Genomic DNA, 25814 nt, shown 5'->3' on the forward strand with positions numbered 1-25814 from the left:
CTGAGCAGGACTCTGCAAGGCCAGATACATTTACCTAAAGAGCCTGCTGAACCAGGTTTCAATGTGTCAAAAATCTTCTAACAGGACAAACCTGCTTTTATTGCCTACCTGGTGTACACTCAGCATCCTATCTTGATCCGAGGAAGGTTGAAAAATGAATTTTCCACTGTTCTCCAAGTGCTGGGAAAGTTCTTTCTGGTCATTCTGGCAGCCCCCAAGTATTCCAAGCTGCCTTCTATATGCCAGGTTTCCCTAAAACCAGAGGCTCTGCATGGTCCAGTCCACAATGATCAGCTAGGCCTTTTTGAAGCCTGGAACCCTGCTATGTGTAACCCTGAAGCGGGCAACCATATAGACCAGCAACTGGGTGTATGGAAAGCAGTTCCAGCCCTAGATTCATTCAGGAGTCCTTGAGTTCTTTTTTCTAGGAGGATCTTCTTTCTTCAGAAGTTGTCTTTCCCATGTTCATAGTGTTCCGAAAAGGTGGTGGTAAGGTGCTAGTTTTATCCTCTGCACTGGCCAGCATTTGGCGAATTTCCTACACCTGCTCCTGACTACTTTCTCCCAAATTCCCTGTTTTCTTTAACAGCATTTCCTATTTGCTTTACTGCAAAAATGCCCGGAAGTGCTCATTCCAAAATGTCTAACCTCCTTCTCTGCTCTGGAGTTCTATCCTATTTAGAAGAGGTGTCCTCTACCTGCCAGAGTCAACTGTTTTCCTCTGGATGGGGTCGAAGCACGAAAGACTAGAATGGCCCTGGTAATTGGTAATTGGAGCAGATCCTGCCAGGCTTATTGGCTACCTCTGTGTCAAAGATGTGCTTTCTTCTTCTAACTGTTCCTGCCCCCTTCCAAGAAGACTAATCCATGTTAAGTGGATAGTTTTGAGAATACTTCTGCCTTCCTGAGCCCAGAGGCCAAAACATAGTCCTCTGGGAGCAGGGTCATTAATTCCCAGGCATGGCAAATGCACTTCTCGCTGCCATGTGTCACTGCTGTACTGTAAAACTGCAGACTAGCCAGAGCACAGTGGTGCTATTGGCAGTCATATATGTGGGTGGTGTAAATACACACTACAGCCCACATATGAGATTTATCTTTCATTCCGTTGGTCCATTTCCTGTGCCACCTACAAAGGCCGTATAAAAAAGTTAAATAAGTAAATTGGGTGAAATCAATTTTAACAATACCATTTTGCGGGCAGAGTACATGAACTGTGACAATACCAGTGCAGAGAGCCCACAATTGGCACATCACTGGCCACAGGTAAGCCCCATTTAAAATGTACCATGAGCACCAAGGGCACTGTGACCAGGGAAGGCCTCTAAGGGCTGCAGCGCCTATTGTGCCACCCTTAGAGGCCCTGTATAACACCCACACACTGCCATTGCAGGCTGTGTGTTTTGGTGCAGAGAAAAGTGAAGAGTCGACATGGCACACATCCCTGTGTCTCATGCCTGCAACTCACTGCCTGGGGCCTAGGCAAGTCACCCCTCTTGCAGGGTGCACTAGCCTTCAGGTGAGGGTTCAGTGGAATGAGCCATGTACCCCTACAGTGTCTAAGTCCATAAAGAGTGTATGGTCTGGGAGTTGGTAATTATGAACTCCACAGCTCCATAATGGCTTTATTAAAACTAAGGAAGTTTTGTTAGCGAACTTCTTGGCACATTAAACCCACACTGATGCCAGTGTTGGATTTAATGTAAAATGCACTCATAGGACATCTTAGAGATGCCCCTGAAAAACAACTAGCTCTAGTGTGGTGCCTGAATGGCTGCCTGCCATTTGCCACCACCAGACCGGCTTCTGGACCCCTGGGTAAAGGACCTCCGCTCTCTGGGTCCAGAAAACAAAGACCATCCTGAGCAGAGGTGTCATGCCTCCTCCCCCAGGATGGGCTTGGTTAAACTAAGGGGAAGCTTCAAAGGCCTGCTGCCTTTGTAAGCTGTCCTTGCCTTTTGCTGCCACATCAACTGGCTCCCACCGGTTCTGACCCCTACTATGTGTGGAAGAATAGGTGGGAAAACCCTAGTTAGGAGGAGAGGTGTACCCACCTTTGCAAAGCTCCCCGCTCAGGTGGGGAAAGCAAGGTGAAGCACACATCTCAGTCCCCTCCATCTTGAAGATGAGGGGACCCAGCCAATTAGGGAGAGTATCATGCCCCCCTCCAACTGGAGGCTGGCATAATAGAGGGTTGAACCTACCCCAAGCAATGGACCCATTGGTCCCAACCTGCACACCCCTTTATTGGCCTAAATGTAGTGTTATGGTGCAATCCTGAACCTTGCCTGCTTGGATTTGAAGAAGAACTGTGCTGACCCAGGAAGAAGAGGACACCAACTGCTTTGGCCCCAGCCTGACAGCCTGTCCCAACTCTGACCTGTCTACAGCGGAAACCCTGGCATGTCCAGCAGCCACTCCACCCCAGAGCCTGGAGGACCTGCCCTGCACCCATCTTACAGACTCTGACTCCCGTGAGCACCAGATTTGCTCTACAAAGACTCACCCACAGAATCCGGATCCAGGCGGCTCTGTTATTTTGCACCACTCTTCACCCGACACCCACTGCCCGAGTTCGAGTGGACCAACACCATAAAGAGGTCTCCCCAGCGATCCTGACCTGGGATCTGGTGATCTTTGACCTCCCTCGAGCTTCCAGCCTTCGCCTGCAGCCTCAACTGGAAGGGTCCCCCCGACCGCGACCCGAGCTGGTAAGAGGAACCCAATGCCAAAAGACACCTGTGGACCCGACGTACCACAGTCTTGGGTGGCCCAACCGACGGTGTCCAGTCATCCTCCAAGATCCCAACTTACCTCTCCAGCCGGTGGTTGCCTTCAGGAAGCCTCCTTGCCCGAGCCTGCAGCATCTTTGCCGAGCTGGAAATCTCTATCGGAATCCTCAGGGTCCCCAATATTGCCATGGCACTCTTTGCCCGGCCGCACCCTGTGCCGCTAGTGGTGCAGCTCCTGTGCCGCTAGTGGTGCAGCTCCTGTGCTGATTGTTGGCCCCTATAGTACTGATCCTAACCCCATGAGCTTTGCTCTCCCAGCCAAGAGGCCTGCTCTAAGGCCCTCTTAGCCCCATTGTCTAACCCTCTCTGCACCCGCCCGCCCCAGTGCCGCTGGTGGTGCAACTTGAGTGCCCAACTTGGACCTTGGGGAGCCTTGGTCCTAACCCCCTAAAACTACCACTTGTAAAGTCGTTTACTTATCTGAGAACCGTTAATCCTTTTTTTCCAATAGAAACCAATGTTACGAGTTTTTTTCCTAAAACTGTGTCGTGTCGAACTGAACTTTTGTATGAAGGAAAAAGTAACTATATTGGAAACCTGAAAAAGTATTACTTACCTTGTATAGTAGAATCTACTTGGGCATACCGCCTGAGTAGTCTATGTAATCCAAAAGTAATCAAGAGTAATTTCTATGTAATTTAAACTGTTTTTAAAGCATATACAAACGTGTAATGATTGCAAATCCATTACCAATTTCCTTCCTTTGTGAAGTTTATCAATTGCAAGTACATGTTACCTACCTGTACCAAGTCCTGCTTGCTTCTAGAAATAAGACATAAGTATACCTTTTTTATACTTTTCCAATTGGTTTGGATTCTGTCTGCATGTGTGTAATCACACCCTCCTGATCGGCATAACTGTTCTCCCACACTACCACAAAGAGAGCTATTAATACTTATCTAATTTAGTCTCTGCTATACCTCTGGGGATCCCCTGGGCTCTGTGCACACTGTACCTTACTTTGGTGTAGTATATACATAGCCAGCTTCCTACAGCACTTTCAAAGTGTACACCACATTTCATTGGCACAATGTATCTTGAGGGCTTAACCACTAGTGTTCCAAAGTTAGTTATGAAATTCCTATTGCACACTTATTTAAACTCAATTTATCAACTATCATATGGATGGAAGACCAAGTCTGCCTTGCCTGCATTTTAACTCCTAATTTACGACTGTTCAGTGCCAAAATTGAACTCACAGGGCCACATTGCTGATGTGAAGCTAAACAGCATTGGCCTTGTTCATTCTTCCATCTTCTAGTCTTTGGCCATTAATTATTATCAGCATGTTCCTCTTTCTAGTGTGACCATGTTCTCTTGACTGTGGAAGTGGAGATTGTAAATTGGCCTAGTTCTTCTGGTTTCTCAATGCTAGTCACAAGTTACTCTGTTGCCCACTTGGAAGACCTACTGAACAATTTGGAAAATGAAATAAATTGAAACTTTTAAGGGGGTGTGTAAAAAAACTGAAGAAATCATTTCTTCTACACGTTTTCCTGTGCTTGAATCTAGTTCTATGATCTCTCGCTCTAACACAAATTTGGCACAGAGCACCCTTCAAACACTCCTGATCTAAACTAGTGCTCACGAGCCCATTTAGCATCCTGCATTACAATGAAAAGAAGTAAAATGTAGGCTCCTCTTCAGTACCCTGGTAGTTCCGTACCTTGATCTTTCTAAGTTTTCTTTTTGTCTTGCATCCTTAGCGCAATGAAGTAACTCAAAATCTCTTCCATGTTGATTGCTAGTTAAAAGTCTAATACTTGCCTGTGATGCTATCCCTCTCTTCCCACAGTTAGTGGTTGCATAAGTGACTTTGGGGATGAGCCTAACGGTTTAATTTACATTTATACCTCTCTTTATTGTCTACAGAGTTTATTGATATGAAGACCGACCAATTTGTCATTGTAGCTGTGCATCTGAATCCTAAATATATTATTTGTTCCTACCATTTATTGAAATATGCCTCATCAAAAATAATAATCTATAGGTGGCGTGATAGCTTCGCCGGAATGTAGCCAAATTATGTCAAACTCAGTCTAGCGCGTCCGTCGCCTTCCTCCGTGGAATATCGCGTCACTTATAGATATTCTCGTTTGTTCAAATGAATTCTTTGGCTATCAATTCTGGAGGATAATGTTCATCTCAGACGTTTTTGTGTATCACTTCCTGCACTGGAATTACAGTTTCTATCTAATTACCTTGGTTTAGTGACATCTCATGGGGGGTGCTATCCAGAACGTATATCTTTTTTTCTCTCCCTCTCCCCTGACTAAGAGGAACCCCGCTTTCCACTCTTCCAACCTTGATGCCCTGTTGGGGGCAAAAATTAGAGCCTGTATTGGATTGTCTCCCTCCCCCATCTTTGATTTTATTTTCTCAAACCAACTCTTTGCCCTGAGGAAGGTGTCACCTCTATGTTGGTGTTCCACCGAAATGCGCGTCGGCGCAATTTCTGCTGAATAAATGAAATCATGATCTTCATCATATGACAAATAGAACATAAAAAGTTCATATTTGTTCTGCTGTGTATCACTATATAAAAATGTGTTTTTGCTTGATTATTCATAAAGCATTTTAAAAGTGATAAGGTACTGTTAAGCATATATTGAGAGCATTGAGACTTTTTGTTTTTTTTGTTTTTAATTGAATGTTATGTATGAAAGAAAGTGTGGTTTGTGTGTTGGATGTATTTGTGTGATATTTATGTCACTGATGGGTAGGTGAGGGTCTTTTGTGTATGAGAAATTTGTGTAATTTATATATTGGAAAAGAAATCCTGAAAAAGAAAACAAAATTATGGAAATGGTTACATTTATGAAAATAAAAAAGAATTGAGAAGCAATATTTAATGATTTATGTCTCTGGAAATTGGCTATTGAATTGTATATATGTATTTTTGGAATTTTACCCTTTGTTAAATAGTAAGGCAGTGTTTAAAGGTTGTTTATGTTCCATGTGTATATGGGCACTGGACACACAGTCAATCTTTCTTACTGGCGAAAAAAGTATTCCTTCCTCCCCTCATAGGTATAGCAGTCCAAATCAAAACAGACAACATGACCACCATGTATTATCAGCAAAAACAGGGGGGGGCAGATGTCCACACTGTCTCTCCTAGCACAGAGCATAGTAGAACAAAGTATGCTCTTCAACACAACACTCACTTTTTAGCAGAGTACGTACCAGGAGTAGACGACGACTTGGCAGATATCCACAGCAGGACATGCCGATAAGTCCACAAGTGGGAACTCAACATACAAGTCCTACACCCATTCTTCCAACAGAGGGGACAACCAGATATAGACCTATTTGCAACACCATAAAACGCAAAATGCCTAAACTTCACCTCCAGTTTCCAACACCCACAATCCAAGGGCAAAGCACTTTGGATCAATTGGTCAAGGATATATGCTTACACCTTTCCACTTCTCCACCTGCTTCCATTTGTAATTCGCAAACTGAGGCAGACATCCCTGACTCTCATCCTAGTTGCTCCTACATGGGCCAGGCAACCTTGCTTCACAACATTACTAGAGTTATCAATAGTCCCACATCAGGTGCTACCCAACAGACAAGACCTCCTCACTCAGAGCCAAGGATCAGTAAGACACACAAACCCCAGCTCTCTCAATCTTGCAATTTGGCTCCTGAGGTCTTAGAATTTGGATGTCTAAATTTGCCACAAGAATGTATGGACACACTTTTTTCATTATTGTCATTCAAAGGATATTGATCCACTAAATGCATCACAACATGACATTGTCTGCTACCTGCTTCACTTACAAACTGCATGGTTAGCTTTCACTTCTATAAAAATGCATCTTACAGCGCTGGCTGCATACCTTCAAAATAGAGAACAAACTTCTGTATTCAGAATTCCTGTAATTAAGGCTTTTCTACAAGAGCTCAAGAGAGTCACCCACACCAGTGTGGAATCTTAATATTGTGCTAGCAAGGTTAATGAGTCCACCGTTTGAACCAATGCGCTCATGTCCACTACAGTTTCTATCATGGAAATGTGCTTTTCTCATTGCAATTACTTCACTGAGAAAAGTGAGAGAGATTCAAGCATTAACTTTGGAGGAACCATTTTTCCAAATACACTAAGACAAAGTAGTTTTACTAACTATCCTAAATTCCTACCAAAAGTAGTCTCACAGTTTCACATGACTCAATCCATTTAATTGCCTGTATTGTTTCCTCAACCAGACTCAGTGGCAGAAAGAGCATTACACACATAAGATGTTAAAAGAGCACTAATGTATGATATTGATAGGACACAGTCCTTTCGGAAATCTCATCAACTATTTGTGGCATTCTCCGAACAACATAAAGGTAAAGCAATTTCCATATTGGGTATTGCACGTTGGATATTGAAATGCATCCAAACCTGCTATGCTAAAGCCAAAAGACCCCTCCCTATACCATCAAAAGCTCATTCTACATGCAAAAAAAGATCTTCTATGGCATGTCTAGGGAATATACCAATAGCTGACATATGCAAAGCAGCTACATGGACTACACTGCACACATTTACAAAACATTTCTCTGTAGATGTTATGGCACAACAGCAAGCATATGTCGGGCAAGCGGTACAATATACATTATTTCAAACAAATGCACTCGGCACAAGTTAGCCTCCCCTTCCGTGCTAATAATGTGTATCTACAGCCACACATGCCATCAAAAGATAAATTTTACTTACTCTGTATCTGTTTGTGGCATGTAGTGCTGTAAAACAACTTGAACACTGCCGAGCCCAACACTAGATGGTGGACTTATGCTAAACATGTGAATCTAATGCAGTACATGCCACAAACAGATGCTTGCAGGATAAGTTAGTAAGTGAGAGACAGAGAGACTGAGACTGAAATGGGTCCATACCACTGTTTTATCAAGGTAGGAATAATAATGACTTTTTCTGGCTACATGTATCTATGTACACAGTATGATGAGTTGAGGTCAGCAGATGCCAGTGCTATAAAATGTTATATTATGCTATGATGTAAAAATGCTGACCATTCCCTGCTTCAGGACACAGTGATTCTGGTGTGCTGCACTGTTGTTGATGTAACATTGTGATGCCCTTCCTTTGTTCCGAGTTTAATATAGTTATTTTATTAATTTACTGAGTATAACAATCGTACTTAATCTGCAGGTTCCATTTTTTGGGCCACTGTTTGATGGAGCAATAGTGACTGCAAAGCTGCTGCCAACCCTCGTTTGTGCCACGTGTATCAATGCAAGCCGAGCTGTGAAGTCCCTCATACCACTGTACCAGAGCTTGTATCCTTTATTATGCCTGTGTGTTCCAGCCTGTGATCCATAATTTCACAGAACAGCCAAGTTAACGTTTGTCAGGTAAGCTGCTCTTCCTTTGATTGCAGAAAAAGGCAATTTACAGAACTGAAAGACTATAGTTGTGTTCTAAAACATTGGCTGATAGGAATGACCAGTCACCCCCAAGGCCATGCCACTCAGAAGGGGAATCAACATAATGTCTTACCCCGAAACTCAATAGCACACAACCCCAAAGATTTCAATTGATATGCTCACTCCACATTGGCTTCCTGTCATGCCAGTAGGTGATGTCTGGTTCCTAATTTCATATCTCCCTCGATTGGCATGCCTCCTAGTCATTTAGGTTTCCTCCCTGGTCCTGCTCTTAGTGCAGCTGCAGAGCTATGAAAGCTTGTGCCCATGCCTGTCCAGGACCACTCGGCTAAATCCATATGTCAGGGTCTCTCACAGCAGAGGGGACAACACATATGATGTAGAACACAAGCGAGATGAGCTCATTGTCATAGAAGTCAGGTAAGAGAAAAGATAATTTACAAATTGTGTACCTTAGATGGGTGTCTTCCTTTAGTAATAACGTTATTAGTCCAATATATTTTATTTGGAAAGTACACAATGACTTGATGTGATGTCCGAATGCTCTACTGTTGACTGAATGAATACTATCTTAGTACTGACTGAAAAATATTAATTTCCAAAACATTCTACTGAAAATTTGCTCTGAGAGGTACTGGGACACCTGTCCCTAAAGCCATCTTTCAAAGGAAGCAAAACACTTATTGTGGAATAACAAAGAAACTTTGCGTGCACCGTGCTCCCTTCAAGGAGGGGGTACTCTGCAGTGTCTTCCACTGTCAATTTGGGATGTTACTAAACGTTCAAGGTCACTTGGTGCGGGAGCAAGAGAAAAGGTTCAACCTCCCACCTTAGCATGAAAACGCAGGCCCTTCTAAGTCCCTCTTTAAATAGAAATGCTTGGTGGTTTTCAGTGCTGAGGATGGAGAAAGAACATGTTGCATGTGCATCTGGCATGGTTCCTACAAGTGAGACAGCTGAAGTCACTTGTTGTAAAGTCTGTAAACTCTGGCTACAGCTGCACTTGTCAGAGGCTTTAAGGGAAGTGTAATCAGCCACAGATTCATTTGCATCTCAATTAGGAAGGCGTCCGGCCTGTGGACGCTGAAGTCTGTTGGTAAGATGTTGAAGGAGGAATCGCATTAGGCACAAAGGCCCCCAGCATTAGATCTTACAGCGGAGTGAGAGACAATGTCTGAGGTTTAGTTACCATGGGGATGAGAAGCCCGCCGAGCCACTGGAGAGTCTGGGGTTTGCACTGTAATCATTAGGACATGATGACAAATTCCGCTGTTGTTTCCAAATACATCTTAGTATTAAAAAGCTTTTAGAAACTAAGGTACAGCTCGGAGACTGCGGTAGAGAGAATTTCTTTAGCACTTAAAATGTTTCTTCGTTGCTTTGCAGCATTCTGATGGGAAAAGTGCTCTAAGCTACTCTGCCAGCCAGGTTTGAGCTGGGAACCGAAGACAGCGCTGCAAAAATGTTCATACCTGCCCCACATTGCACAGTTAGCCCCACCCTCTCCAGAGAGGACATTTGGAGGAGGGAAAATCTTCTTAAAGAAAACTGCAACACAATAGTGAATTTGCAACACAGTTTTTCAAGCAGATTGCCTAAAAAGAAACCGAGTTCAGACAGAATTTTGAATGGGATTAATAAACAATTTCAATACTTCATAGACTTCTACACTTTCCAGGCCCACTATTTCTCAATAGCAGTGAATCATACATGTGCCAAGGATAAAAGTGTGAAACTATCGGAAAATACTGGATGCACAGAAAGAGGATACAAATGTTGTATAGAAGAGTTGTGCCTCTTTGATAATTGTGCACCTGTCAGCAGTACAGTGTTCTCTCAGTGTACTGCTGTACAGACCTGCACTAAAATCCTAGAACTGAGACATCACAGGGCTATCACCATGCACCCGCTTTTGTGATCTTCGCCGTGCACGCTTGTGCCACTTCAAAAACAAAATCCATAGAGCTCTTGCAATGCATTTCAAATTCCAACTTATATCTCTCATTTGACAATAGGTTGATGCCACATTCTCTGGACAGCTTCCATTGCGGGCTGATGGATCTTAAGCAGTTGTCAACATGTAGTTAAATCAGTTCAGTGAGGATCACAGCGCTGGTACGATTTAAAAACTCAGCTTGCAAGTATACCCTTTGAAATGCAGTAGGTTTTTTCCAGGAACGTAAAGATGCTACTAAAAATTCACAGTAGTTTGCAGCACATTTTCCATCATCACGCACTGAGGATAATCCTTTCTTTGCCTGACCTGAATGGATCATCCTTTGCTCCCTCTAGTTATGGGGTTAATGATGATCTGCACTGTGCAAATTATCTGTGTGATGTTCTTATTTTCTATCAATCACTGCTTTTGCAGACTACACAGTGCATCAGTTTCACATTCTGATGGATACATCTTTCCACAAATTCCATTCCTTGTGAATACTTGTTCCAGTGTTCAGAGTTGTCTGGAAAACCATTTCCCTAGTAGCCACACTCCATTCCTGGCAGGTGGTGCTACATCTGTGACTACATCTCCTGAAGTTGCACCGCTGGAGTATATTAGGTGCCAACAAATTTGCTAGTGCCAGTTTCCGTTTTTCTGCACCCCATTGACATGGTCCAGAGGTTTCTTTTGGTGTCTTACTAACACATTCCTCAGCTTTTCTTTTGACAGGAACTAGTTAAAATGTCTCTGCAAAGGTCTTCCAGTTTTAAGCCTTGCAGCAGGTGTCATAAACAGATATCCCTATGGGCCCCCTTCAATTGTATGTGGTGCAAGGGGCTGGGACATGTTTTTATGGTCTGCGATTCTTGCAGCTCCATGCACCCTAGGGACATCGGGGTACACCAGATCAAGTTATTTGTGGCTATGTCCCACGAAGAGACTTCCATGTGTATTTTCTTTCCCAGAGGTAGGTCACCTTCCAGGTATGTTGTCCTAAAAGATCTTCCCACAAAAAGCACATTAAGCACTATCGGAAGGACAAGTAGTGGTCTTCCTCGAAGAAGTGTTTTCAGGACAATTCAGAGGCTCAACAGCATTCCCTAACAAAGGTTGTTCCTCAATACTAGCAAACCCCCAGTGCCGAAAAAGTTTAGGCTAAAGTTTCTTGATCAGTCAGCTGACCCTGTGCAGGTTGGGGTTCTTCTGGTTAGTGATGCTGGATCTGTTTAGGATGCTTCTGCAGCCATCTCGGTTACTCTTCAAGGAAGTGGGCGGGAGGGGGATGGACCCATTCCTGCGTTAGGTGACTTCAGTGGGTCTGACTCATGTCTGTGATGCTGCACTTCAAGGGAGTTCGGCCTTGGCACCTATGGCAAAGTCAAAAATGCTCTAGGGTGCCATCACCTGGTGACTCTGGCCCTTGTCTGCGCCAATTTTGAAGTCAATGGTGATGTCACACACAGAGCAGACTCTGGTACTGGCCAAGGGGTTGATAGGTGAAAATATCATCTGGTTGACAAAAAAGAAGGTCAAGTCTAATTTTAAAATGAACTGAATTGTGAGCACCTCACCTAGGCCCAAAGATTTACCTGCTTAAAGTGGATTGTCGGTTCAAATTCAGGTTTCTTGGTTATGGAGGGCTATCTACCTGGTTTTAAACTTGCTAGTGGTGTAGATAATTGCCAATAGGGAGCCATTTCATTCCCCTCTGGTCCTCCTTTATAGGAAGTCTCCTCTTTTACAACAACCATTCAGAAGGCAGCGCAAGACTTTGAATTGGCTTTGCCCACTGTGAAATAAAGTTCTAATATTCTGGCAGAAATCGTGCAATCTTCAATTTGCTTCTGCTTTTGCTGAGCCTGTGCCTCCGTGTCTTGATGCTGTCCTAGACTCTATAATGACTGGCTGTGAGAAATCCTTTTCGTGCCTAGCAGTTCAGAGGCAAATTGCCAGATACCATAGACTCATTTAGTTGATCTGCACTGTTTATCCTTCCACCTGTCATGGAAGAATCTGGTGTTCTAAACACGGTCTTCAAAGCAGAACACTAGAGCCTTCCCTACGGCTCCGATGGATGGAAAATCCAAAAGATTTACTCCTTGGGTCACAAAGAGTTTGCTTCTGGCTGCTTGGCTCTACATACTTCCAATGCCACCTGCGTTTTAGACTACTATGTCCAGGTCTTATGGAAGTTAGTGAAACTTGCCTGGTGACTATCGGCATGCGAGATCATATGAAAAAGCTATTCTCTGGCCTGGTGAGTTATGGCCTGGATGCACAAAAACAAATCCTGAAGTATTGCTTTGATTCAACTGACAATGTTGCACAGTCCATGGGTGCAATTGTCATGCTGGAATGCATCCTACTGGATTTTTTTGAGATGTCTAAGAAACACCTGTGGACAACAGTTTTGACAGAGAACTGCTTTTAGGAGAGATGGATGACAACTCCTTGGAAGAACAACAGGGCTATTGCTTGCTCCCTGGTCCTGTGCTCCCCATCTTGGCAGTTTTACCAATAGTGTTGGACGTTTCATGGATACTCTAGGGTTGTGCAGTACCAACAACAGCAGCTGTCTCAGCCTGTCCAAGCGCCACAGAATTTATATGTTACTGTTCAAGGCAATAGTGAATGAAGAGGGCACCACCAGCAGTTGAAAATCCAGACCTCACTGTTCTCTGCAGGCTTAGCCCGATTTAAACCCCTGGGATCACTCCCCCTTATGACAACATTATCCTCTTGAGGGAGAAAGAAGTGTCTCCCATTTTGTCACTGAGTGGGAGGCCATCAGGACGGACCAGTGGATGTTACAAGAGATCCCCTGTGGTTATGCTCTTCTTTTCTAATCCTTGTCCGAGACATCACCCTTCATCAGAATGTGCTGTTCGGCTCGTACCTCTATCCTGGAAGCAGAAGTCTTTGCCCAGCTTAAGAAGGGACCACAGAATTGCCTCCTCTGAAGAGAGGGGAACTGGAACTTACTCCCTTTACTTCTTGGGTGGCCCGATGCCTGTTCTGGACATCCAACTTCTGAGCCTGTTCATTCACCAGGAAAAGTGTATGATGTGGTCAATGAGCATGTCTTATTGACATTAAACTACAACTCAGTAGGCTGGTTTGTGTCCCTGGACTTTCAGGACTCTTATCTTTCACCGTCCAATTCTCCCCTCCCTCAAGCACTTCTTAAGGTTCACAGTAGGGTCTGAACACTTTAAGGATGCGGTCTTACCTTTCGTTTTTTTATTACAGTCCTAATGAAGGTGCTGGCAGACTTGGCAGCTGTGCTGCAGAGGTCAAGTGTTCAATTGTTTCTGTATTTGTACAACTGGCTGGCAGAGCCCCTGACGGTGGTCCATAGAATATCCAATGGACGATGGCTCTTCTCCAAAACGTGGGCTTTAACATTAACGTGCTTAAGTCTCACCTCACCCCCACACATAGGCTAACATTTATTGTGGCGGAACTCAGTACAACTATTATCAATGCCTTCCGTTCTTCTCAAAGAATCCCTGGTATTTGGATGCCTTCCCATGTTGCATACTTCAGCTCAGGTCTTGGTCCTGCCGGGTTTGTGCATTCTGGGTCTCATTGCTTCATGCATCTTGTTGGTGCTTCATACCAGGTTATGGATAAGAGTCTTCCAGTGGTGTCTGACGATGAAGTGGTTGTAACACTACGGAAGCATTTGCACTTGCGGATTTTCAAATCCACACATAAGGAGCTACACTAGGGGATGTGCTCCTTTAACCTCCTGGCTGGACTAGAGTGCACATTTGGGTGACATGATGGTCTAGGCCTTTGGTTTATGTCTAAATGGCTCCTGCACATAAATAAATGTGCTTGAAACAAATCAGAGATCTATGATTGCTTGATTATTATTTTGAGCAGAGCTTTCAGTGATTTCAGTATTATTTGTTCTAATCATTTCAGATTTATCTGAGTTAGTCTTTAAAATCAAGAGCACAACCTAGTTCATTTAGTGTTATCAGTAGCAGGCTTCTTAGTACTGGTGTTAAAAAGAGCGAGTTCTGAGTGAGCCTGCTAATATATCATGCAGTGTTTTGAATGACTTTGGGTGTTATCAAGGGCAGTGCTCTAGGTGATATTAGTATTGATTATCATTAACACAGCTCTGGAAGAATGTTGGTATACTTAATAGCAGATACATGAGGGATTTAGTTAATTTTTAGAGCAGCAATGATTAAGCCACAAGCACAGCTTTTAGTGACCCTGGTCCATATCATTATTTTAGCAGTAAATAACAATATCTTTGAAACCCATTGCATGTATAAAGTGAACAGGAATGATCTTTAAAACAACACTTTCCTGTACAACCTCATTAAATATCCCATTGTTAAGTATTACCATAGGTACTTATATGTCACAAGTAAGGCACATTGGGATGTGTTGCAACTGCACATGTAAATCTGTGTTTCAGCAAAAACCTGTGAAAGGGATTTATTATGCTGGCCATATTCTCTGGCTCAGCAATTTGTGTGCTTCATTTGTGCCCAATATCCAGAGGACCTTGGTTTCCTAACACAATATCCTGAGATACTTTATCTCCTTTCACAGTGATTCTAGGGGCATTACTTCTGTTGAGTGGATGGTATTTTAGCCACAGGATTCCTTAAACTGTATTGCTTAGAAGTTTGTCAATCCTTGTATAACATGTTCCAATTTTTTAGATAGTTTGTATTCATCCAGGTCATATATTTAAGACTTTGAAGCAGGGTTGGGTGGGGGTAGGAGAACCATTAGTGGTTCCGGTGATGTATCATCCACAAACAAATTTCATCTAGCTGGAGACTGTACTCATTATATGAATTGGGGGAACCACCTAACCCACTGCGTTCAGAGACTCCAGAAGCATACACTCTAGCTTAAATCTGTTGGCGTACGTGTGTGGTGACTCATGGGCATGTCTGCAGAATGGTGTGACTGGCAACAGCGGCTGTGTTGTCGCGTTTTTATTTTTTTTTAGCCGATCCTGCTCAGCATTGGCAATGCCATTAGGTCTAAAAGCTTTGCCAATACTTGTGTTTTTGTATGTGTTGGACAAATGGCTAATCTTTACATTTTTATGAACTTGGTTTATGCCTTACATTGTATTTTTTTAAACTTTTTTTCCCCTTGAGGTGTTGTTCTTTGCATATATTCTCCCTCAGTATTTTTCTCCAGTCACCTGTAAGCACAACACTTGAATTTGGTCAATATTATAGCAGGGTGAGACAAGATTAACTTGAATATTGTAAGGGGGCTCTGTGGAGCATCCTTTAGGATTGGTTTGGAAGTGTGACTAATGGGCACTTAATAATTTCTAGGTCCTCCACCAGCTTATGGTACCAGGGAGATTTCTAACAATTCTATGTGACTTTGTGCTTTTTTCAGTGGCAGCCACCATTTACAAAGGGTGGTAGGGCGGGTGGGAGGAGAGTGGGGGGGGACGACGGGTTAATAATTTAAAAACGTACCTGAAGCCGCTGGCTGTCTCCCGCATCATGCCGCTCTTTCTGGCCTCTTCCTGGGTCCCAGCAGCCCCTGGAACAGACTCCCAGTCAATCCCTGTGCTGCAGAGCGACACCGGGATTGGCCTAAGCGGGCAGGAAAGACGCTCCCCTCAGGTCATTGAGTCTGAATGCAGCTGGCCTGGAGAAACTTAAGTGCGCATGTGTGTCTTGGTCAGCCTGAGACGGCCGGCCAAACACACATGAGCACTTAGGGAGTGCACAAGCACTCCTACTCCACCTTCCCATGCCCCGCCCCTCCATGCACAAGCTGGCTCAGAGCCGACAAATGAAAACTAAAATGATGCTAGAGCATAGTTCTATTTTTCGTTTGCTGCATCGTTTTATTTTTTGTTGCTGGCTGTGCGCCAGGCAGTGGCGCGACGCTCGTCTGCCATTGCTGATGAGCCACCACTGTTTTTTTTTTTTTAACCCAAGTAATCGGACATTTGTTTTCTGGTGATTCTATTAGCAGTTTCGTGTTAATATTTCCAAGCACAATGGGAATACTTGTTGTTCAGCAGTTTCCAGTTCTGTTCATCCAACCGCACCACCATTAATTCACTGACACCCTCATTCCCACTACCACATCTCGGTCCACCTCTCAGACCCGTTTTACCTCCTGATAGGTTCTTCGTCATACATACAAGATTCATTCGTTCGTTTTGGTCCAGAACAAACAGGCTGAATACAACATTTATTTTAGGACGGTGTAAAGAACGTGCAAGTTGCTGCCAGTGTTGGCCAGCCGTCGCTCCAAGGTATGGAGAGTCAACGTGTGTGTTCTCGCTGTGAGAAAATGTGACCTCCTGTCACGCCAAGGCCCCAGCCCCGGCAGACTGGGAACGTTTAAAGCACAGGCTGATTCCACGTGAGCAGTGCACCCGTTTGGAGGGGGAGAGAACTTGCTTTAAGTGAGATACAAAACATATTCCAATGAAGTGGGAGGGTGCCGTGCTTCGTTCCCGAAAGCAGAAGGGCGCTCTTCAGACTCCGTCGCCGTTGCTGTGGCAATTTATCTGGCCCGCACCTGCCTGCTCTGCGGCGCGGCGATCATTTCAGCCTGATTGGACTGTCTGTAGTCAGCCCGCGTTACCTCGTCTCGACTAAAGCTGACAATTTAATGTGCCATTTCGGAGCCTCTCTGTCAGTTACTGTAACTAGCGATCAGGAGAAAGGCTGCACAGCCTGAGAAGGAAGCATTTGCCCAGTCACACCAATCTCTGCTGTGCCCTGATGAACGCGGCGGTAGCTCTAATAGGTGGGACGAGGGAGCGCGACCTTCATTCTCAAGTGCAGTTTCCCTGCTGGAGGGGATCGATAGTTGAGCTGCCCGTCTCTGCTGCTTGCCTTCCGTTCTCACAGTGAGACTCTTCTGCGGGCGGCAATCGATACCTCTAATCTGTCCCAGCCTGTAATAAGTCAGGCGAGGCAAAGCTTTTAGGTGGCATTACATGGCATTGTGGGGGCGGCTCGCGCTCTTTCTCATAGTGCACTTCACGGCCTTGCAGAGAAATGCGTCGGATTCCGTTTGTAGTGGCCTCTGTCTGCAATCTCTTCTGTCGGCTATTTTAGTTTCCCGAGTGTTGGGGAAAGTGCCGGCTGTAGCTATTTCGTCAATGTTTCTAATATTTCAGCGACTCTTGAATTTTAGAGTCCATGAGTTGCTTTGCATCAGTCGCCCCGCTGAGGGACATGTTGACTGTCTCCCATGCACTGCTTGTTCAGTTCTGAAAACTAATTCTGAGACGGAGCATAGCAGATCCCTTTCTGGCATGAAACAGGTTTTAAAGACTGCAAAATGTTTAACAAGCCAGTATTTATTGACTCAGCAGCTCCAAAACTTGGCACTTGAAAATAGAGGAAGTAAAATTGAAAAATAACGTTTTTATGATTTGTAGATACAAGCCACAACCCTCTCCCTGAAATGACCAATTTGGTTTTTGAGTAGATATCGTAGATATATATTGTAATTCACAGCACCACCAATGTCTGGAATACCGTGCCATCTGCTTTATAACAAGCAACAAATGTTTTAATAGAAATAACAACCATCCACTAAAGAAATATTCAGGGTTTTCGATAAAGTACACAGAAAGCAATAACATATATTCAATACAATAGTCTTTTAACAATCAACAGTGCACTGCCGAACCACACTAGAAACATATCAGTTTTCTCCGGCTAGGAACGTAGGAATCAATTTGAGTATACATCTTTTCGAGAGAGCATAGAACAGTAAACAATATCCTTTAAGAACACGTTTAGAAGGCAGACCAAATTGTACAGGTAGTGGAACCTAGAGGTGAGACATTGAGTCACAAGGTAAGTTGAATAGAGCATTTATGGCTTTCTCAAAGGTCCTATGATTGTGTGTTAAGTGGCTGTCTCCTGGAAATGGGTTACGAGCATAGGTAGAAATGCAAGTCAATGAGAAGTCAGCGGCGGCTTCTCTGCAATGGCGGAGGAGTGTCGCCCGACTGGCTTAGCCAGCAGCTGAAAAATAAACGAATGTTTTATTTTTCAGCTGCTGGCTGAGCCAGCGTGTGTAGGGAGGGACAGAGCCGAACCACGCAAGGGAGTAGAAACGAAGTGGAGTGCGCTTCTAAGTGCACATATGTGTTTGGCCAGCCGTCTTAGGCAGGCCAAACAGAAATGCGCAGTTACGTTTCTCCAACCCGGCTGTATTACACAGAAGAAAAAGCATAGACTTCCTGTGCCTGAGCGAACACTAAACAAGCCCGCTCAGGCCAATCCCTTCGCTGCTTTCATGCAGCATGAAAGCAGCACAGGGATTGCACAGGGAGTATCTGATGCTGTCCCAGGGGCTGCTAAGACCAGGAAGCAGAGGAACTCCGAGGCACGAGGTGGCAGAAGAAACATTAGGTACAGTTAAAGAAATATATATATATATATATATGTTCCACCCCCCCAAGTCCCTCCCATGCTCCCCCCTCAACGCCCCTCACCACTGTTCAAATGCGTTTGCCACCACTGTGACAAGTCTTGCTTTGTGGGATCTCGAAGGTAGACTTTTATTGGTGTGGGAGCTTCTGCCAAAAGCAGGTGATTTTCACGTTACAGGTTATATGAATATAGGTTGTTTTTAAGGTGATGCAGCCAATTTTACAGATTGTTCAAAATTACAAAAGGCAAAGGGGCAGTACAGAATAAGGAGCAACGGGATAGATAACACTGTCAAATTCTTTTGGCTGTGGTTTCTTGGCACACTGCCCAACAAAGGTCTACTTTAGATGGGAGAATTGGAGGACTTTGGAAATTTTACTACATTTTAACAGTGTTGAAGAGGAGAGAAGGCTGGCCAATTTTCTAGGGTATAGAATTTTAGTGTCATTTACATAACTTTTCCAAAGCAGCATATTGATTGATGGTGATAGTCTGGGCCTATTCAAGACCTCAATTACTCCACGAAAAGGGTAAATAACATGCATTATGTAATCGAGTCCTAGGGCACCTTTACTAGATTGCATCTGCTGGAAAAAAAGGGAGTGAACCATTTCAAGACTAAATCACCAAAGTCCTTCTATGAGGATAATGGATACAGCAGTCATATGTCAGCCGTATCAAAAGGTGCTGTTAGGTCAGTTTGAAACCAGGTGATAATTTGTGCAGTTTATTTGCTTAAACCATACCTATCTGATACCAACATGACTCCAAAGGATCTATAGATCAAGTGCCATAAGACCAAGATGCCCTTTTGACAGGGCAGATGCCTTTCATATGGTCTGGTTTTGTGTGATGTCAAAGAAATTGCATAACTTGAATGTGTAGAATTGGATGAAAAATGTTCACTCGTGCATTTTCCGAGTGTAATGCCCTAACCTTTCTGAGACGTGGGCCTATATTTGCCAGCTGAACTATCTGAGAACAAAGGTGGAAAATGACTGAACACCGAAGGGACACTATTCTCAAAATATAGGTATATAATATTCTCAGTGGGGCTGGAGAGCTGACTGGGCCTCAAGTTGTGGCAGCCTTTGGTAGGGCAGCCAGGCAGGGCAGCTTGAATCAGAGACAATTAATCAATTGCCTGTAACATTGAAAACCCCATGCCATCATTCAATTTGTTTTAAGGTGGCAGGTGAGACTTAAGGATTTTAGGGGGGCAACATGGATTGGTCCATGATAGTCTCTTAAGGGCTCAGTCTAGTCCTTTGTGACACAATGGTTTGAATTGACCAGAGTGCTAAGGGCAGTGCATGGGGCCGCTTTATTTGGGTTTCAGAGCATCTTCTTCTTTAGAATAGAGAGGTACGTGTCTTTTTTTTCACGAGGTTTCATAGTGATAAGCACTGTGGAAATGCTGTCTAATCCCTAAAACTTTAAGCACCTCTTGGACTATGGAGGAAATAAAGTGAGGGGTCTCATCGTCGGAAAGCCTTGGGGCCACCCTGAAAGATGGGGGTGGGGGGAGAGATTTAAGCTTTTCAATAATTTCTTAGCCACTGGAATGGTGTCTGCACATGTACATGGATGGCCTCCTACCACCCTTGAGACATGTATACAATCACAAGTACATATGCGTACGAGCAACATTTGATTTAAGTCTACCTGCAAATGGACAAAGGGCCCCTAAGAAGGTTGGTGGACAAGCAGGGTGATCTTGATCCTTTTCTACATATTGTATGTTTGCAAGTGGCACAGAAGTGGCAATAATTCTAGATGATAAAATGAAAGAAGGGTGCATACCAGTGGGATGCTGCAGCAAACATCATACCATCCCTTCCGATGTGGGCAGTACCATTATAGAGAAAGATAACCGTAAAATTTCCCTAGGCGGGTAAAGGACTGACTTCAGTGCAAACTATTCAAAAAATCTATTTCTGATGGATACATCTGCCAGTGGATTCCTCACCTTGTGAATATCCCCTGCGCCAGCAACATTCGGAAACTTTTGTAGCAGTCCACGCCGATGAGGTCGAAGACGACGTCACAGAGACACGGCTCTGCTTGCGACTCCGCTGACATCACCGGCTCCATAAGAAGAGCTCGTCGGCGTGATGACGTCAGTTCCCTTTTTTCCGCGCCGTCGACGCCAACGGATTTCGGGACTCTCTCTGTAGCTGTACTTGTTACTTTGTTTTCTGCTGGTTTCTCTCTCTCTTCTTCAGCTGAAATGTCGACGAAGAAGTTTGGTTTTGAACCTTGTCGAGAGTGTGGAAGGCACATGTCGATAACGGATCCGCATGAAGACTGTGTGTGGTGTTTATCATCGGACCACGATGTTGAAGGATGTTCTTGCTGTTTCAAAATGAGCTCCAAGGCTCTTAAGGAGAGGGAGGCAAAATTGTTCATAGCCAAGATGAAGAAGGAAAAAAGTGGCTGGAGAAGATCGAGGTCGAGATCAAGGTCGGCGTCGACTTCGGGGCATGCTTCAAAGTCCAAGAAGCACAAGAAAAAGAGGCATGGATTTCGACATCACTTGGATAGGGATACGGCTCCGAGATCGACATCGCCCTCCCGACGCCGTAAGGAATTTGTATCTCCTTCGCCTGTTCCTGATTCACCTATTGGCCTGTCGTCACCTGTGGCTTCACCGAAGCATTCTCCGGCTCCATCTCCGACGCCGGCTCCATCTTGCTTCGTCTCCGGTTCCGATTGAGGAGCTTCCAGCTCTGGGTGAGCCTTCGGCTCCGCTGATTCCACCGTCGGCGCCGGTTGGCCCGAGTCTTGTGATGCCTCAGACTGAGCCTTATCCATCGTTTCCAAGCCCAGGTCAGGATCCTACGCATTATCTTAATGCTATGTATGTAGTCTTCTCCAGAGCCATGTACCCCTCTGGTGCACCTTCGAGTCCTATGGCCTTCAGTTTGGGAGTTCCCCAAGCTTATCCTCAGGCTCCCTTCATGCCATTTTTTCCGGCGACGCCGTCTTGGCATCTACCGGCGCTGAGGACATCGACGCCACTCCCTTCTTCACCGGCGCCGACTCAACCTCATTCGACGCCGGCTGTCCCTTTGGATCCACGCTCGATGCCGGCTCTGGCGCCGTCAGATTCGGTCACGGCGCCGCCGACTCCTGTTGTGAGGATCAGGTCTAGGAGGGAGGCCCAAAGGGTGCTGGATGAACAGAGGTACCTGATGGAGGTAGTAGAGGAAGGTGAGCTGATGGAGTCGGACGATGTGTTTGATGAATTAAAGGAAGCTAGTGGCCTGGATTTGTTGCCTGAATGGAAGATTACCCCTCCTACTGATGCTCCTTCAAAGGATGTAGCTCCATACCACGCTGTTATTAAGAAGGCGGCTGAACTTCTAGATCTACAGTTGCCATCTGCAGAGTTTAAGCTTAATATCTTGAGAGAGGTTCTGCACTCTCCTTCTACTGCATCGGAGCCTCTACTCCATTTTAACGACGCCATTCTAGAACCAGTAATGGAGGTATGGCGTAAGCCCTTCTCTGCGCCTGCAGTTTCTAAAGTTATTGCTAGGAGACATAGGGCGGCTCCAGGGGACCCAGAATTTTTAACATCTCATCCATCTCCGGAGAATCTTGTGGTTCAGGCTGCCTGTTCCAGAAAGTCAACAGGGTCTTTTCCCCAAGTCCCGAGTGACAGGGAGGCGAAGAAATTGGATCAGTCGGCCAAGAAGGTCTACTCTTCTGCCAGTTTGGCCCTAAAATCGACGAACGCCACCTGTCTTTTGGGCCGATATATCCATGCTCTTATGGACTCAGCAAAGCAGCTAGCCCCAAAGCTGTCAGAAGAGGATAGGATGAGTTTCAATTAGGTCTTTTTGGATACCCAAGCGGCAGCACGTCAGGTAATCCAAAGTGGCTTGGATACAGCTGACTCAGTTTCAAGAGTCATGGGATCTTCTGTTGCCACGAGGAGGAGTGCGTGGCTCAAGTCTTCAGAGTTCTCCCCTGATGTCCAGTCAACGCTCTTGGACTTGCCTTTTCATGGCTCTGGACTTTTTGGCAAGAAAGCGGATGCTGCGCTTGAAAGATTTAAGGAGAGTAAGGTCACGGCTAAATCTTTGGGCCTTCAGACTCAGCCAAGGGGTTCATTGAAGAGATACAGGGGTTTCGGAAGGTCAACCTTTCGTTCTTACAGACAGCCCCAGCAGCTGCAGCAACAGCAGCAAAACACTCTGTATAAGAGCTACAGAGGCAGAATCAGAGGTCGCACTCGAGGTCGACAGCTCTCCTCCTCAGCCCCTCCCACCACTGCAAAGCAGCCCTAGATCCACCATTCTGGATCATGCTGGTCCTGTGGGGGGCCGGCTTACCCATTTTCTACAAGAGTGGGAATCGGTTACTACAGACCTTTGGGTTCTAGATCTTGTAGAAAATGGGTACGCCCTTCCCTTTCCAGAATTCCCTCTAAATTACCCTCCTTGTCAAGGGGCTTGCTCAGAGGACCACCTTCTTCTCCTGCAGGAGGAAGTCCTGACATTGCTGAAAAAAGGTGCGAGAGGTGGTTCCAGAGCAGGAAAGGGGTCAGGGATGCTACTCCCGGTATTTCCTGAGTCCGAAAAAGGACGGCAGATTGCGTCCAATATTGGACCTCAGGATCTTGAATCTTTTTCTGAAGCAAGAGAAGTTCAAGATGCTCACCCTTGCGCAGGTTCTTCAAGCTCTGCATCAGGAGGACTGGATGGTGTCGATCGACTTGCAGGATACGTATTTTCACATCCCCATCCTGAAGTCGCACAGGAAGTATCTCAGTTTTACGGTAGGGTCGCAACATTATCAGTTTGCTGTCCTTCCGTTTGGTCTTACTACTGCACCTCGAGTCTTCACGAAGGTGATGGCAGTGGTGGCAGCCCATCTCAGAAGGTTGGGGATTTCATTTTTCCCCTACCTGGACGACTGGCTGATCAAAGTGAAGTCACCAGAGAAGGTGCTTCATCATCTGCAGATTACAACTCAGCTGTTGTACAAATTAGGTTTTTCGATAAACGTGCCCAAATCCCACCTTGTGCCCTCTCAGCGCAACCTGTTCATCGGGGCGTTACTGGACACTACTGTGTGTCGGGCATTCCCACCTGCACAAAGGATTCTCGACATACAGGAAATGATTTCCTTGTTTTACAATGGAGCGGTCGTTCCAGTCCTGAAGGTCCTTCGCCTGCTCGGTCTGTTTGCTTCCTGCATTCTGTTGGTCAACCATGCACGCTGGCACATAAGGGCGCTCCAGTGGTTTCTCCGCAGGCAGTGGTATCAGCACAAATGAAATCTCAGGGAGTCTGTGAGTATCTCCAGAGAAGCTGCGGCGGATCTTTCTTGGTGGATCGTGGAGGGCAATCTGTCTCAAGGAAAGCCCTTCCATCTACCTCCATCGGTGGCCACAGTGATAACGGATGCATCCACTTTAGGGTGGGGTGTGCATCTGGGGGATCTGGAGATCAAGGGTCTTTGGTCTCCAGAGGAAAGGTTGCTTCACATCAACCTTCTGGAATTACGGGCGATACGTTTGGCGCTCAAGGCCTTCCTCCCTTCCCTTCGCGGTCAGTCAGTTCAAGTCCTGACGGACAACACTACCGCGTTGTGGTATGTCAACAAGCAGGGAGGAGTGGAGTCGCTTTGTCTCTGCAGAGAGGCTCTGCGTCTCTGGTCCAGGGCTCAGGATCAGCAGATTTGTCTGATGGCAAATCATCTGGCCGGAGTTCTAAACGTTCGTGCAGACAGTCTGTCGGCAGTTCTCTGCTGACCACGAGTGGAGGCTTCATCCAGAGGTGGTTCGTCACGTCTTTCGGATGTGGGGAACCCCTCGGGTGGACCTGTTTGCCACTCACGAGAACGCTCACTGCCCGTCTTTCTGCTGTCTCCAGTATCCGATGCAGGGAGCATTGGGGTACGCGTTTCAGTTGAGTTGGGGCACTCATCTCCTTTACGCGTTTCCTCCCATACCTTTGATTCCTCGGGTTCTGAGGAAGATTCGCCAAGACCGGGCCCAAGTAATATTGATCACCCCAGATTGGCCAAGAAGGGTGTGGTATACAGATCTTCTCCACCTCTCCTCGTGCCCTCCACTCCGTCTCCCTCTCAGGGCAGACCTCCCCTCTCAGTTGGGCAGGTTCTACACCCCCACCTCCAGAGCTTACACCTTCATGCCTGGAGATTGAACGGGGCACCTGAATTCTTTTTCTCTCCCGCCAGATATGGTAGATGTAATTTTGTCTGCCAGACGTCATTCCACCAAATCTATCTATTCCTATAGGTGGTCTAAATTTGTGCTCTGGTGTGGGGAGAAGTCAATTGATCCTTTGAGGGCTCGTTTATCTGACATTCTTCAGTTTGCCCTTTCTCTTGCTCAGCAAGGTTTTGCTGTAGCCACTGTGAAGGGATACCTTTCAGCCTTGTCGGCATCCCTTTGTTTGCCGGATCAACCATCATTGTTTAAATCGCCTATTGTTTTACGGTTTCTGAAAGGCCTTACAAACAAGTTTCCTCCAACTCCTTTTATTGTGCCTCAATGGGACTTCAATCTTGTCTTAACGTATCTGATGGGTTCTCCCTTCGAGCCCTTGCACAAGTGTCCCTTGAGACTGTTGTCTTTCAAGGCGGTTTTTCTCATTGCGATCACCTCGGCAAGGAGGGTAAGTGAGCTTCAAGCTCTGAGTTCAAAACCCCCGTTCTTTACCATTCATGCTGAAAGAATGTTACTCAGGACCAGGGCTGCTTTTCTGCCTAAGGTGGTAACTTCCTTCCATCTGGGGCAGTCCATTACCCTCCCTACCTTCTATCCTCCCCCTCACCCTTTCAAGGAGGAGGAGCGGCTTCACCGTCTGGACCCTAAGAGGGCGGTGAGCTTCTACCTTGATAGGACAAAAGACTTTCAAGTTGACCACCAGCTCTTCGTGGGCTTTGTTGGCTGCAGGAAAGGCAGAGCGGTGCACAAGCGCACCCTTTCCAGATGGATTGTCTTGTGCATCAAGATATGCTACTCTTTGGCCGGTAAGGAACCTCCAGAAGGTTTAAGAGCTCATTCTACTAGGGCTAAGTCTTCCACGTCTGCCTTGTCTAGAGGTGTTCCTGTGGAGGATATTTGTAGGGCGGCAACTTGGGCCTCCCTCCACACTTTTGCGAAGCATTATTGCTTAGACACCGAGGTGAGGAGGGACGGACACTTTGCTCTATCCGTCCTTCAGGACTTTCTGGTATAGAAGGGTGGACACCCTCCTCCGGGAGTGGGACTGCTGTGGGAATCTTTTC

General features: G+C 45.6%; 1 protein-coding gene across 7 annotated transcripts in view; it reads left to right on the forward strand.

Moving 5' to 3' along the window:
• The window catches only part of RALGAPA2 (Ral GTPase activating protein catalytic subunit alpha 2), a 1855355-nt gene that overhangs the window by 1416620 nt on the left and 412921 nt on the right, over positions 1–25814 (forward strand). For all 7 annotated transcript variants that reach the window (XM_085612413.1, XM_085612412.1, XM_085612410.1 and 4 more), the window contains one exon: positions 7954–8081. In XM_085612413.1, coding sequence (XP_085468539.1) covers positions 7954–8081 — 128 coding nt within the window. The remainder of the gene's footprint in view (positions 1–7953; positions 8082–25814) is intronic.

This window comes from Triturus cristatus, chromosome 6 (genome assembly GCF_964204655.1).
Source record: "Triturus cristatus chromosome 6, aTriCri1.1, whole genome shotgun sequence".
Taxonomy (NCBI): Eukaryota; Metazoa; Chordata; class Amphibia; order Caudata; family Salamandridae; genus Triturus; species Triturus cristatus.